Source organism: Heteronotia binoei, chromosome 21, assembly GCF_032191835.1.
Source record: "Heteronotia binoei isolate CCM8104 ecotype False Entrance Well chromosome 21, APGP_CSIRO_Hbin_v1, whole genome shotgun sequence".
NCBI lineage: Eukaryota > Metazoa > Chordata > Lepidosauria > Squamata > Gekkonidae > Heteronotia > Heteronotia binoei.
Window position 1 is genome coordinate 25,493,882 of NC_083243.1, and position 13,254 is coordinate 25,507,135.

General features: G+C 44.6%; 1 protein-coding gene across 2 annotated transcripts in view; it reads right to left on the reverse strand.

The window, feature by feature from the left end:
• Positions 1–13,254, reverse strand: part of TDRD9 (tudor domain containing 9) — a 182,700-nt gene that overhangs the window by 39,051 nt on the left and 130,395 nt on the right. For both annotated transcript variants that reach the window (XM_060262919.1, XM_060262918.1), the window contains exons 18-25: positions 11,512–11,575; positions 10,811–10,855; positions 10,263–10,316; positions 8,237–8,353; positions 7,524–7,631; positions 4,003–4,103; positions 1,714–1,887; positions 540–651 (exon numbers count right to left, since the gene is read on the reverse strand). In XM_060262919.1, the coding sequence (XP_060118902.1) occupies positions 540–651; positions 1,714–1,887; positions 4,003–4,103; positions 7,524–7,631; positions 8,237–8,353; positions 10,263–10,316; positions 10,811–10,855; positions 11,512–11,575 (775 nt within the window). The remainder of the gene's footprint in view (positions 1–539; positions 652–1,713; positions 1,888–4,002; positions 4,104–7,523; positions 7,632–8,236; positions 8,354–10,262; positions 10,317–10,810; positions 10,856–11,511; positions 11,576–13,254) is intronic.

The following is a 13,254-nucleotide window of genomic DNA, read 5'->3' on the forward strand; positions in this document are numbered from 1 at the left end:
TCGAACTCAGGTTGTGAGCAGAGAGTTTGGCTGCAGTACTTGAGCTTTACCACTCTGTGCTGTGCGGCTCCTATTCCATAAACCCAAAGGTCCATATTCAGTTCATTTAAATATAGGCCCACCTTTCCATTTCTGATCTTCCTTTTCCTTCTCTTTAATAGAGCAGAGTGCTTGTGTGATCCCCATTCTCAATAAAGATGATTTATAAATCCAAACGTAGTCTTATCTCCTTACTATTTATGGTGCCCAAACAGGCACCATAATTCCTTGCAGATTTGCAAACCCAGAAGCCAGCAAAGACAAGGCAGAAGGAGCTGAGAATGTTGTAGGCAACCTCAGAGCTTCAAAGGGTGAGGACAGGAGGGGGAGGAGGGGGGACAGAAGAGCCCTGGGCAGGCTGGGTGTGGCCCCCAGGCCGTGTTTGACAGCCCAGAGTTTGATCTGAAACAGAAGGGACTGACCCATTCCCAAACGCTGAAGCCCAAACCTCCTATTTTCAAGCCGCAGAAGTATAGTTTTTAATATAAAGACATCCCTACCTCTGTGACATTGATCGACAAATCAAGGCTTGCAATGGTCTGCATTTTTTCTGAAATGCTGCAAAATTTTTGCATGGGAGCCACTGTGTGCTTCTGAAAGTCCACCTTCACACTAGTCAAGGAGAAACAAGCACAACAACAAATACATCAGGGTTTTGTTTTGTTTTTTACCAGGAACACAATTCCGGCTGGCTTGGCATCAGGGGGAGTGGCCTAATATGCAAGTGAGTTCCTGTTGGGCTTTTTCTATACAAAATCAGCCCTGACAAACATAACATGCTCCTTCTTTGTGTGTATGGGGAAGACAGAGGGAGGGAGGAATTCCTTAACAGCATCAGTCTACACATCAAAAGGACAGAGGGAGAAGAATAAACAGGGAGGAAACCCCCTCCCTCCTGGGCACTGAGGTTAAGAGACAGCATGTGGTCCTTCTCTTCCAACAGTGTGTTCACAGTGGAGACTATATATGGGATTGTACATTCTCATTTTCTTTGCTTGAATGTTTCTGCAGCTTCAGGAGATGGGAAAGGTTCCGTTCTGCATGTGTTTTGTGCCCTCTAGTGGTTGATTCAATATTACATCGGTTTACATCCGGCAAATCTCCCTACAGGTTTTTATGCAGGAAGATGAAAATGCACAAAACCGCTATTATCTAGCATACGTGGAACTCATTCACAGAGTCCAATCCTGTGTTTCACTGCATTCACTTGAAGTGTAATTCAAATAATGAATTATTTTTTAAAAACCTGTCTTGGCATTTGGATACTGTACAACCTCATTCAAGCAAAATTCAGTGTTCACAGTATATAATTCAGCACACCCTTCTCTTTCATTTTTTAAAAAGATGTTTCTAGTCCTTATTACTATAATTGCCTCAAAGGGTATGGATGGTGTCTAACAAAAACCTCCAAAGCCACATGGTGAGCCAAAAAGAATTTTCAGTGGGCAAGGCTCCAGTACTACACTTAACCTCATACAACTAGCAGAACAAATTATGCAAACTAAGGCACTATAAGGACGCTTTTGGTTCATTTGCAATACTGGTTGCAAAACCCAGGCTTGTCTTGGGAACACACACCCCCAGCTGTGAACTGTTCACTAAACACAACTAAAACTGAAACACAAATCACTGCTCGTTCTTTCCAGAACCCAACCCATTTACATGATACCATACCGTGCGCCCCTAACTATCACACTTGATTCCATGTCCATTTTCTCTTCAATCTCTTCTGAAAAATGTATATTAAGTTCAAACCGATTACGTAGTTGTGCCATCTTCAAGGCTATGTACACAGCAGGAAGTGTCTTAAAGTGTTCGGTTGGATTCCGGGAAAACTCAACAAAAGCTCTGTTTAAAAACAAGAATTTGGGAGAGGTGTGTGATCAGAACTGACGAAATAGTGTGACAGTCCCCATAATGCTTCTAGAAATGAAATATAATTCCAAAACAAAAATTCTGCTGGGAAAATTTCAGGACTTTTCCACTTTAGAACATTGCACCGTTATTATCTGAAGCATAGAATTTGTAAGCAAAGAACAGCTTATGACTATCCACTTTATCTACAAATGTAGTCATCTTCAGGTACTTCTAAGTATCCCTTGAAGAACTGAAGGTGGCTTATGTAAAACATTTCTTATATTCATATCACTGGCTGAAGAAAGTTGTGATATGCCTATTTAAATTTTTTAGTACCGTAATGTAGTTTAATGTAGTTAATAGATTTTAATCATTTAAGTGTTATTGTTTTACATTTGTAACCCAAAATCGTAATTTTAAATGATTGTTAGCTGCCCTGAGTCCACTTGTGGAGAGGGCGGGATAAAAAAATCCAAGGTAAATTATAAATATCATTGTAAAACAGCCCAGAAGTTATCACCAATCTTTAAATATGTTAAAACCTTATTTTGACAGGGGTAATTTGGTTTTAATTGCAAAGAAGGGAGAGTGTGCGGGAACTAAGTGTCAACTAGATTGGCTAGTTGACACTTAGATGCTTTGATGGTGAGACCCGCATCTTTCACTCATTGTAACACAATGGCCACATGCTGCAAGTGTTCCTTCCATGTAGCACTGTAAATAGAAATATCGTCAATATATGCAAGAGCAAATTCTTTCAGTCCCACTAACATCTTATCAATTACTCTCTGAAATGTGGAGGGAGCATTCCTTAACCCAAATGGTAACACAGTAAACTCAAAGAGTCCCTCTTTGGTTACAAACGCTGTTTTCTGCTGATCCTTAGGATCCATAGCTACCTGCCAATAACCTTTTGTCAAATCTAAGGTGGTAATAAAATTGGCAGCTCCAATTGTCTCGACCAACTCGTCTATGCGAGGCATTGGATACACATCCGGTACTGTGATCTTATTCAGTCTTCTGTAGTCCACACAAAACCTCATGGTTTGTCCGGTTTGGGTACTAGGACTACAGGTGAGGCCCACGGACTTTCTGATGGTACAATCAAACCTAATTTCAACATTTCTTCTACCTCCTGCTGTACATACTTGGCATTCGGGCCGGCCACTCTATATGGTTGGAGTGCTACACGCCTCGAATCCCCTGTGTCAATCTTGTGACACGCTAAGTTTGTCTTCCCTGGTACATCTGAAAAAATTGTTTTGTACCTTCCCAATATTGTTTGTAATTGGCCTCTTTGTTCTCCAGTAAGAGAAGGGGCGAACTGAACCTCATTAATGGTCTCTTCCTGGGATATTTTCCCCCAACCCGACAATTCAGTTCCCGCACACTCTCCCTTCTTTGCAATTAAAACCAAATTACCCCTGTCAAAATAAGGTTTTAACATATTTACATGGAACACTTTACATTGTTCACCATCTTCACTTAAATTCACTACATAGTTCACGTTGGAGACCTTATGGGCGATGGTATAAGGTCCCTCCCAGGCCACATCTAACTTGTTCTTCTTCCTGGGCTTTAAAACCAGTACTCTATCTCCTGGCTTGAACTCTCTGTCTCTGGACTTGGAGTCGTACCACTGCTTCTGCCGTCGTTGCGATCTTCTCATGTTGTCTGCAGCAGCCGTCCTCACCTCCTGCAGATGCTGTTGTAGTTCGTGTAGGTAAGAGATGACATCTGTCTCCTGGATGTCCTCGTTCCCGGACCACGCCTCTTTCAGAACATCAAGGGGTCCTCTGGCTTGCCTTCCATACAACAGTTCAAATGGACTGAACCCGGAACTTTCTTGGGGTACCTCCCTGTACCCGAAGAGCAGGTGTTGCAACCTCTGGTCCCAATCGTTGGGATGCTTGTATGCGTAAGTCTTTAGCATATGGTTCAGGGTGCCATTAAACCTTTCATTGAGCCTATTTGCTTGTGGGTGGTATGCTGTAGTGGTCACATGCCGGATTCCACAATATCGATGCCAGCACTCTAAAACCAGCAAGCAAGCAAACCTGATATTCGTGTACTATCAATCTTAGTAGACTATAAAAGTTGACTTACTTGGTTCCGTCATAGGAAATAGATTTTACTTGGCCACACTGTCGAAACAGCGACTGCAGTTGTTTATAGTAGAGGAAGCCATAGGGGGGCACGCTCTTTAACTGTTTAAAACAAAAAGAGATGACTATAGATAGGTACCATGTTGGCATTTCAGAACATGTGAATCTCTGGGTATGCCAATATATATGCACAGCTTCAGAACCTCACCATTTAATTGACACTGGTGAGTGAGTGGTGATAAAAAATTTGGATGGGCTATGGAAGATCCAACTCTTCCCTTCCCTACGTAGGAAGATCTGACTCCCTGGTATATAGTCCACTAGCACCCAAGACTGCTACAGACTTACAGAAGCCATGCTTCCCCCAAGTGCAGAAAAGGGCAACTAGAATGATTAAAGGGTTAGAACACCTTCCCTATGAAGAAAGGTTAAAGTGCTTAGGGCTCTTTAGCTTGGAGAAACGTCGACTGAGGGGTGACTTGCTAGAGGTTTACAAGATTATGCATGGGATAGAGAAGACAGAGAAAGAAGTACTTTTCTCCCTTTCTCACAATACAAGAACTCGTCAGCACTCCATGAAATTGCTGACCAGTCGAGTTAGAACATATAAGAGGAAATACTTCTTCACCCCAAAGGTGATTAAGACATGGAATTCACTGCCACAGAAGGTGGTGGCAGCTACAAGCATAGACAGTTTCATGAGGGTACTGGATAAACATATGGAGCAGAGGTCCGTCAGTGGCTATTAGCCACAGCATATTGTTGGAACCTCTGTCTGGGGCAGTGATGCTCTGTATTCTTGATACTTGGGGAGAGCACAGTGGGAGGGCTTCTAGTGTCCTGGCCCCACTGATGGAACTCCTGACAGCGCTTGGGGTTTTTTGGCCACTGTGTGACAGCCACTGGACTGATCCAACATGGCTTCTCTTATGTGCTTATATTTAATCAGATGCATTCTGGGAGTTTCCCCACTTAGAAATTTAATTTCCACATGCCATAGTCCCAACCTAAGTCAGGCTCCCGAGTGCCTGGAAAAGGAGTTCCCAGCATGGAATTCCAGAGACAATGCTGATCCAAAGTCCTTGTGAGGGTCACGTGGACTTGTAAACATTGACAGCAGTCCCTAAGTCTTCCATCTACTGAGTTTTCCCATCTCATCTGTCCATGGGTTCTGTGTAAGCTTTCTCTTCATCTCCTTTTTGGCTTTTCTGCAGCTTCCTATCTCCTTGTAAGCTACTGAGGAAGAGTATCTCAAACCAACGATCTCAACAATCAACCTCTACCGTGTTACCATCTGTGCCGCTCATCATCTGTAGCCTCTACAAGCCTGGTGCTTAGTTTCTTAGATCCCACCTTAACTACAGTTTCAGCTGTACAGATAAGATTAGAATTTCTATAGTCAATCCATATACAAAAGAACCCCCTTAGGTAAGCTCCTCCATTAGCATGTCACAGCCTAGGAAGCTCCCATAAGATAATGACTCGGCCCTACCCCACCTGACTGGATAGATATAAATTACCTGCCTACCAACTTCTTCTCAATTTGACCCAGAGAGAACTCCAGTTTCTGGGTGACACCTCTGAGGATGCCAGTCACAGTTGCTGGCGAAATGTCAGGTCTCACAATACCAAGACCATGGCCACACACACAGCCCAGAAAATCTACAACAACCAGTTTCAGCTCTGTCTCTAAAACTCTGAGGCAAACGACATGTTATCTTTTCTAACATGCAGTCTCTGGATTCCCTGATCCCACTTTGACTGAGATAGTCAGGCATCAGGTGGGAAGGAACTCATTTCCCAAGCACAAGGAAGAAGCCGTGTGAGAGAAAAGATTGAACACCACCCCCCGCACCCAATCCCATAATCCTACATGGAGCTTCACAGCAGGGAAAATATGTCCACTTGCGGCAGTTTCAACTTGGTAAATGGCATGGGAGGAAAGGGTGAGGAGGTTCCTTCTTCCATTTTATGCTCTTAAGGTGAATCAGGCCTCGACACATTTGGGAATGTTAGTTCCTCCACATCACAACTGTCTGTACACGGTCCCCTTTTGCACCATATGTAATATTAAGTGGTATCTGACTTGTTCCTAGGCAGAAGAAGAAGACTGTAGATTTATACCCTGCCCTTCTCTCTGAATCAGAGACTCAGAGCGGCTTACAATCTCCTATATCTTCTCCCCTCACAACAGACACCTTGTGAGTGGGGTGGGCCTGAGAGGACTCTCACAGCAGCTGCCCTTTCAACTTCTGCGATAGCTATGGCTAACCCAAGGCCATTCCAGCAGGTGCAAGTGGAGGAGTGGGGAATCAAACCCGGTTCTCCCAGATAAGAGTCCGCACACTTAACCACTACACCAAACTGGCTCTCCCAGGCAGTATTTCCTGAGCTTCCAGTTATAGAAGTCACCATCTAAACAAGCACTGAGCAATCCCATTAACAAGATAACAGGGGGGGGGGGGGAAGGAACCCTCCTCAAGAAGCAGACAAACTGTCAAGCTTGAAGACCAAGTCCCAGATTCTAAAGTTTACTGAATGAGATCGCACCGATCTACCTTACAAGGGTTACTGGGAGGACAAAGCAGAAAATGAGTCACATCTGCCAACCTGAGCTCCTTGGTGAAAAAGGAAGATTAAACTAAAGGCCAAAATAAACGATATGTACAGCCCAACTCACAGTCAGATGAACACTGAGGGAATTCACCTTAAATTTGAAGTTTTTATCATTGTACCTCATGGGTGATCACCAGAGCTTTTTTTGAGCAGGAACGCAGTTCCAGCTGGCTTGGTGTGAGGGTCTGTGGTCAAATATGCAAATGAGTTTCTGCTGGGCTTTTTCTACAAAAAAGCTGTATGACACAATGGTGACATCACAGCCTGATATGTAAATGAGTTCCTGCTAGGCTTTTTCTACAAAAAAAGCTCTGGCGATCATGTAGTAGTAATGCTTGTTTGCTCAGTGTTGCAAACAGGGGAGAGAGTGCTTCCAGTTTCCTTCCTGTGCCATTTTTGTCAGTGGAAACAGCAGCAACAACATGGGGCAAAAAGCCCCCCTCCCGTGTCCCTGTTTCCTTTGGCAAAAAATGGCTCAGGAAGGAAACTGGAAGCTCTTCCTCCCCCTTCACAGTGTTCCTGTACAGCACCCAGCGAACCAGTGCTGTCTAAGGTGAGTTTCCCTGATCTAAATCTGTGAGTTAGGTTGTATACCAGAGACCCAGCTCACAAACACACATGAACCTGCCCTATACTGAAACAGACCATCTGTCTACCAAGGTGAACATTGTCTACTCAGACTGTCAGCAGCTCTCCAGGGTCTCAGGTAGAAATCTTCCACATGATTGATTGCCCTTTTGACTGGAGATGCTGGGGTTTGAACCCAGGGCCTCCTGCGTGCCAAGCCACAGCCCTTTCTACTTGTGTTAGGCATATTGTGTATTTTGGCCCTGAAGCACAAAAGAGTGCAAGCCATAGCAGTGGTTATCACATGCAGACTGGGTTGCTCAAACGAAATTAACCTACCATTACTGTCGTTTTGGGATCTTTGCCTGACAGCTCCCTGGCAGCAACTTCTTCATCACATTGCCCCAAAGCAAAATAATTTGGGTAGAAAGCACCAGCGATGATAACCTGAGGAATCAGAGAAAACAAACTGCTGGAGTCACAATTCCCTCTTACAAGCCCATTTTCTCCACTGCGGGGATGTACAATTGATTGGGAATCAGAGCAGGCGGAAAAAGCAACCCCATTAAACTGCATTTTTATTATCTCACCTAAGCCACCCAGGGGATTCTTCTAAACAGGAGGACAGCGTAGAAATCAATTAAAAAAAAACTACATCAACCAAATGATCCCACACTAGTTTCTCTTGATGTTTTGTGGTTCTCTGAGGCACCCTGCACAAAAAAATGTATCCCCCTGGACCACATGGGCCCACAGTAAAGCAGCACTGACAGAAATGATATTGTGCTTTTCCTTATTTCTCTAGTAATTGGGATGGGGCTCTGCGGAAACAAGCACACCAGGCCCAGGATAAAAATAAGAGACATTTTCAAGTTCTTGTATCCTTAATTACAAAAGCGCATGGACACCAAATGCTCATTAGATTAACATAAAAGCTACCCAGAGGAGCACTGAAGGGTTGTTGTTGTTTTTTAACTGTAAAGTCTTACGGATCTTTAGCAGACACTGGCTTTCTGCGAGTTGCAGTCCGTACAGCTAAGTGCGCCCGATACCTGCAAAATGAAGCGCTGTTTGTACACGTAGTCGCGGTCCATGGCAGGGGGTTGCGGATTAACATGCATGTTGAATTCGCTGATTCTCCTTTTTAACTCCTCATACAGTTCAGCCACCTAAAAGAAGTTTTCACTCTAGCATTAGCCATAATTTTGCAGGTTACCAAAGTACACATATGAAAGATTGCTTGGTTAAAGAGAAAAAAGGAGAAAGCACTTTGCATTTACCAGCAGTCAGGCCCTCTCTTGCCTTCCAACGAATGTGCCCCACCTGCCTATACATTATTCTTCTGCCCACCACCCACAGTCACAGCTGCTCATGCTGCCTCCATGCCCTTTTCCTGATGGTGCCAGGTGGTGGGTGCCGCTAGGAGTGCTTTCTGCACCACCCACATTTTGAAATTCTGTGAACTTGAGGACCAGGTGATAGAAAACTGGACATTTATTTGGGACTCTAATTACTTACACCAAGGTTCTCTCTTATTGTTCCATTGTGTTAGGGTATGTTTATGAGTGTGTAATTTGATGAGAGTGTGATATTCTATTTGATATATTTGTAGAATTTTGGTGACACTGATTCATTTGTTTGAGGCTGGTTTTCACAGAAATCCTTGGTTAATCTCTAGTCACTCTCTGCTGTGATTCTCTATTGTGGTTGCACATGCTGAACAGGAGCAAGCAGCCAGGCCTAGTTAAGTCATGCTAGTCAGGTGGCATCAAGTCACCCCGCCAAGGGTGCTGCCAGGCCTAGGGTAGCCAATCTCCAGGCAGAGGCTAAAGAACTCTTGGTATCACAACTGAACTCCAGACAACAGATCTCTCTCCCCATCCTAGAGAAAAGAACTGCTTTGGAAGGTAGACTCTATGGCATTATATTCAGCCAAGGCCTCTCTCCTCCCCGAAGTCTGGTTTTCATAGATTCCACCACAAAATATCCAGGAATTTCCTGCCAACCTGCAGTTGGCAATTGTAGTCAGGACTGGGCCCAATGAGTTCTCCCTCAAAAGCCAAAATAGGCCTGGGAAGGGCCTCCTTCCCTGTCTTTTACTGAGAGAACCAAGCTTGGTTGCATTTTACTGACAGAAGCAACAGCTTCTGTTGGTTGCCTAGCAACAGCTATTGCCTACTAGCTTCCATAGTGGCTCAATGCTCATCTGCCCTGGGTCCGGCAGTGGGTGGGGGACAGGGGAGTCAGCCACTAGGAACACAGAGGTGGTGGCTGGTGCACGATGGGCCAATGGTTTCTTGAGTGCACTGGTTTCAGTGCACCTATCAGTCAATGTGAGCACTCCATTTGGTCACCACTACATGGAATTACTAAGTAATAATGATAATCATTGTATAGCAGTGTGTGTAGTAGAAAAGAATAAGCGATTGGATCTATACCCTGCCCTTCACTCAGAGTCTCAAAGCAGCTTACAATCTCCTTCCCTTTCTCTCCCTACAACAGACACCCTGTGAGGTAGGTGGGGCTGAGAGAGCTCTCAGAGAACTGCTCTTGAAAGAACATCTGAGAGAACTGTGACTCACCCAAGGTCACACCAGCAGCTGCATGTAAAGGAGTAGGGAATCAAACCCGATTCTCCAGATTAGAGTCCATTAATCCTAACCACTACACCATATGAGCTCTCAGTTTAGCTAGAGAGCCTACAATTGTCTTGGCAGCCAGAAGTTCTTTTTATATATTAAAAAAATCCCTGACCTGATTCTTTCCTTCCTTTCCCTCCTTCCCTCCCTTCCCCACCTACCTACCTACCTACCTTCCCCTGGCCCAGGATAGGCCAATCTTGTCAGATCTCAAAAGCTAAGCAGGACAGGCCCTGGTTAGTCCTTAGATGGGATACCACCAAGGAAGTCCAGGAGTGCTACACAGAAGCAGGCACTGACAAAACCTCCTCTGTTCATCCCTCTCACCTTTAAACCCACACGAGTTGTCGTAAATCAGCTGTGTGAGATAAATGGGGGGGGAGGGGAGAACACGGGAACGGAGCTGGAGGGAGAGACACAAGACACCTGGTTAGCTTACCTCTCGAATTCTTTTTATATGAATATACTTGGAACGGCCCCAATCAAGTTCATCCTGGGGGGAAAAAACCCTGGCAATTATTTTTTTAAAAAATGCTTCTTGTAGTTCACACACACAAAAAAACCCTATAGCAACCCTCCCTCTCCAGAGAGCCCTTCTGGGATCTATCCAAGAATAGATTCATATGCCTCCACCACTATTAGAAGTGTTGCAGTATTCTGGCATCAGGAAGTAAGCCAGCTAACTGTGGTGTGCCACTGCTCCCTCCATACTGCGGAGATTCTCCCTGCCCCGGCCGCAAGATCATCTCTGCCCACAGACCGATACATGGAGGAAATTTCTACATGGTCACCCCGTCTTACAGGACAGCCCAGGCCTCATAAGAAGAACCTACTTAGAAGGAATCAATCTGTCTTCCTAACCTTTAACTTTAAAAAAAAATGTCAGGGAAAGAAGGTAGGTGGGAGAGAGTCACCACTAAAAATCAACTTTCTGGTCTCACAATTAAACAGACCATGCTGAGCCCTAAATCGTAAAGCAGAGCTAACCTTGGGATGTCTGAGCTTTCCTTTTTGCCTGCTTTCCTGCCACTCCTGAAATTAACAGAGAGAGAAAGGATTTAATGTATACACAGTGATTTGTACTTGAGAACAGAGACTCTAAAGCAGCGGTCCCCAACCTTTTTGGCACCAGGGACTGGTTTTATGGAAAACAATTTTTCCATGGACTGGGGAGGGGGGTGGATGGTTTCACGATGATACAATTGTGCACTTTATTTCTATTATTACATTGTAATATATAATGAAGTAATTATACAACTCACGGCCCGGTTGCTAACAGGCCACGGATCGGTACCAGTCCACGGCCAGGGGGGGGCGGGTTTGGGGACCCGTGCTCTAAAGTGCAAGGAACACATCAGCACAGGATTTTTACAAACAATCCTCTATACAAAAGCCAGTCATCCAGTTCAGTTTTGCGCATGCACAGTCCTTACAAATGCAGTCGTTTCCCATGTCCCAGCTTGCCCTCTTGCTCCAGCAGAATCTCGTTGATCGGACACGCAAACACACACATAACGCGGAGCAAGCCAGTGCTGTTTAAATATTAGCAACTATCTGCCACAATCTGCAACAACCATATCTCCCTCCCAGTTATCAGCCAGATGGCAACACAATGTGAAAACCTTTAGGCTTGTTTAACCTTCCCTGGCATCCCTGCTAGAGGTGGGAGGGTGGAGGGGTGAGATTACCTTAAATGCCATGACGAGCGCAATGCAATCGCTCTTGCTGTTCCCAGAAAAATGCATTTTATTCCTGCAAATCAAGAATTGGTCACAAGAGCTTTTAAAAAGGTGGTGCGTCGCCTAGTTGTTGTTTAAAACATTATTGCTTTTAAGTATTTGCTAACATACTTTTTTCAAAAAAATGAAAGAGTAAGGTGTCAATCACGCTATAAGACACAAGGGAGTCAAGTCACATTTCCAATATTTTTTTTCCGCCAAAGAAAAAAGAATCAACCTTGGCAGCAGGCAGAAAAGATTAGCATGTACTCTGAAAGTTAAAAATATTACTGCTGCCCTCAAAGTTAACTGGGCAAAAAGTTTTAAAAGTTGCAAATCAAAGCACACGAGGTGACCCTGGCCCACTTAATTTCAGAGGGGAAGCCATGTTAGACTTTTGCTGGCAAAATTAACACGAACCTTGTGGTGCCTTAAAGACTAACAAGATTTTATCCCAGCACAGCCATGACCTGGATAGCCCAGGCAAGCCTGATCTCATCGGGTCTTGGAAGCTAAGCAGGGTTGACTCTGGCAAGTACTTGGATGGGAGACTTCCTTAGAATACCAGAGACAGGAGACAGTGGCAGGCTTTATTCAGTCACCTCTGAATTTTCTCCATGCCACCAGTAGGGGTCAGTCACCAGAACTTCCAGGTGCATGAACATAAAAATACAAAAAGAGGGGGGGGGGTTATTCCATAATAAACTTTTGTGAACTAGAGCCCACTTTGTCAGATATGTGTAAAGGTAAAGCCAGTCCCCTGTGCAAGCACCAGTCGTTTTCGACTTTGTGGTGACGTTGCTTTCACAATGTTTTCACGGCAGATTTTTTACGGGGTGGTTTGCCATTGCCTTCCCCAGTCATCTACACTCCCCCCTCAGCAAGCTGGGTACTCATTTTACCGACATTGGAAGGATGGAAGGCTGAGTCAACCTCGAGCCAGCTACCTGAACCAGCTTCCGCTGGGATCAAACTCAGGTCGTGAGCAGAGGGCTCCGACTGCAGTCTTGCAGCTTTACCACTCTGCGCCACAGGGTTCTTCAGATATGTGTAGTGAATCCTTACTGTCAGAAAAAAGTCCCTGACAGTTATTTCTTTGCTGTTTGTATTGCTGGTGTTATTATCCCTGCTCATTAACGGTTCACTATCATGTCATTTTATTTCAACTTTCATAATTTACTAACCATATATTGTAATTTTAAGCACAAGTACTAACACCCATTGATATTCTTTAGGCAGTTTATATTTTATATGTAGTGGGTTGTTTTGGGCCTGCAGGTGGGCTGCAGGGAGACAGCTCTAATCTGGTCTCCCTGGGCAATGCTGATATGGAACAAGTGAAAATGGAAGAGCACTTGGAACGTGACCTCGGTGGGAGGTAACACTGAGGCCTGAGAAAGGACTTTATATTAACTCAAAAGACTTCTGGCGGGCATGGGAAAGAGGGGAGCCATTATGTTGTAACCTACAATTGCTTGATGACTTTTGATTCATTTCAGTCTGGCAAGACCTGGTCTTGCAAATGAAGAAGAATTGCAGATTTATATCCCACCCTTCTCTCTGAGTCAGAGACTCAGAGCGGCTTACAATCTCCTATATCTTCTCCTCTCACAACATCCTGTGAGGTGGGTGGGGTTGACAGGGCTCTCGCAGCAGCTGCCCTTTCAAGGACAACTCTTGCGAGAGCTATGGCTAACCCAAGGCCATTCCAAG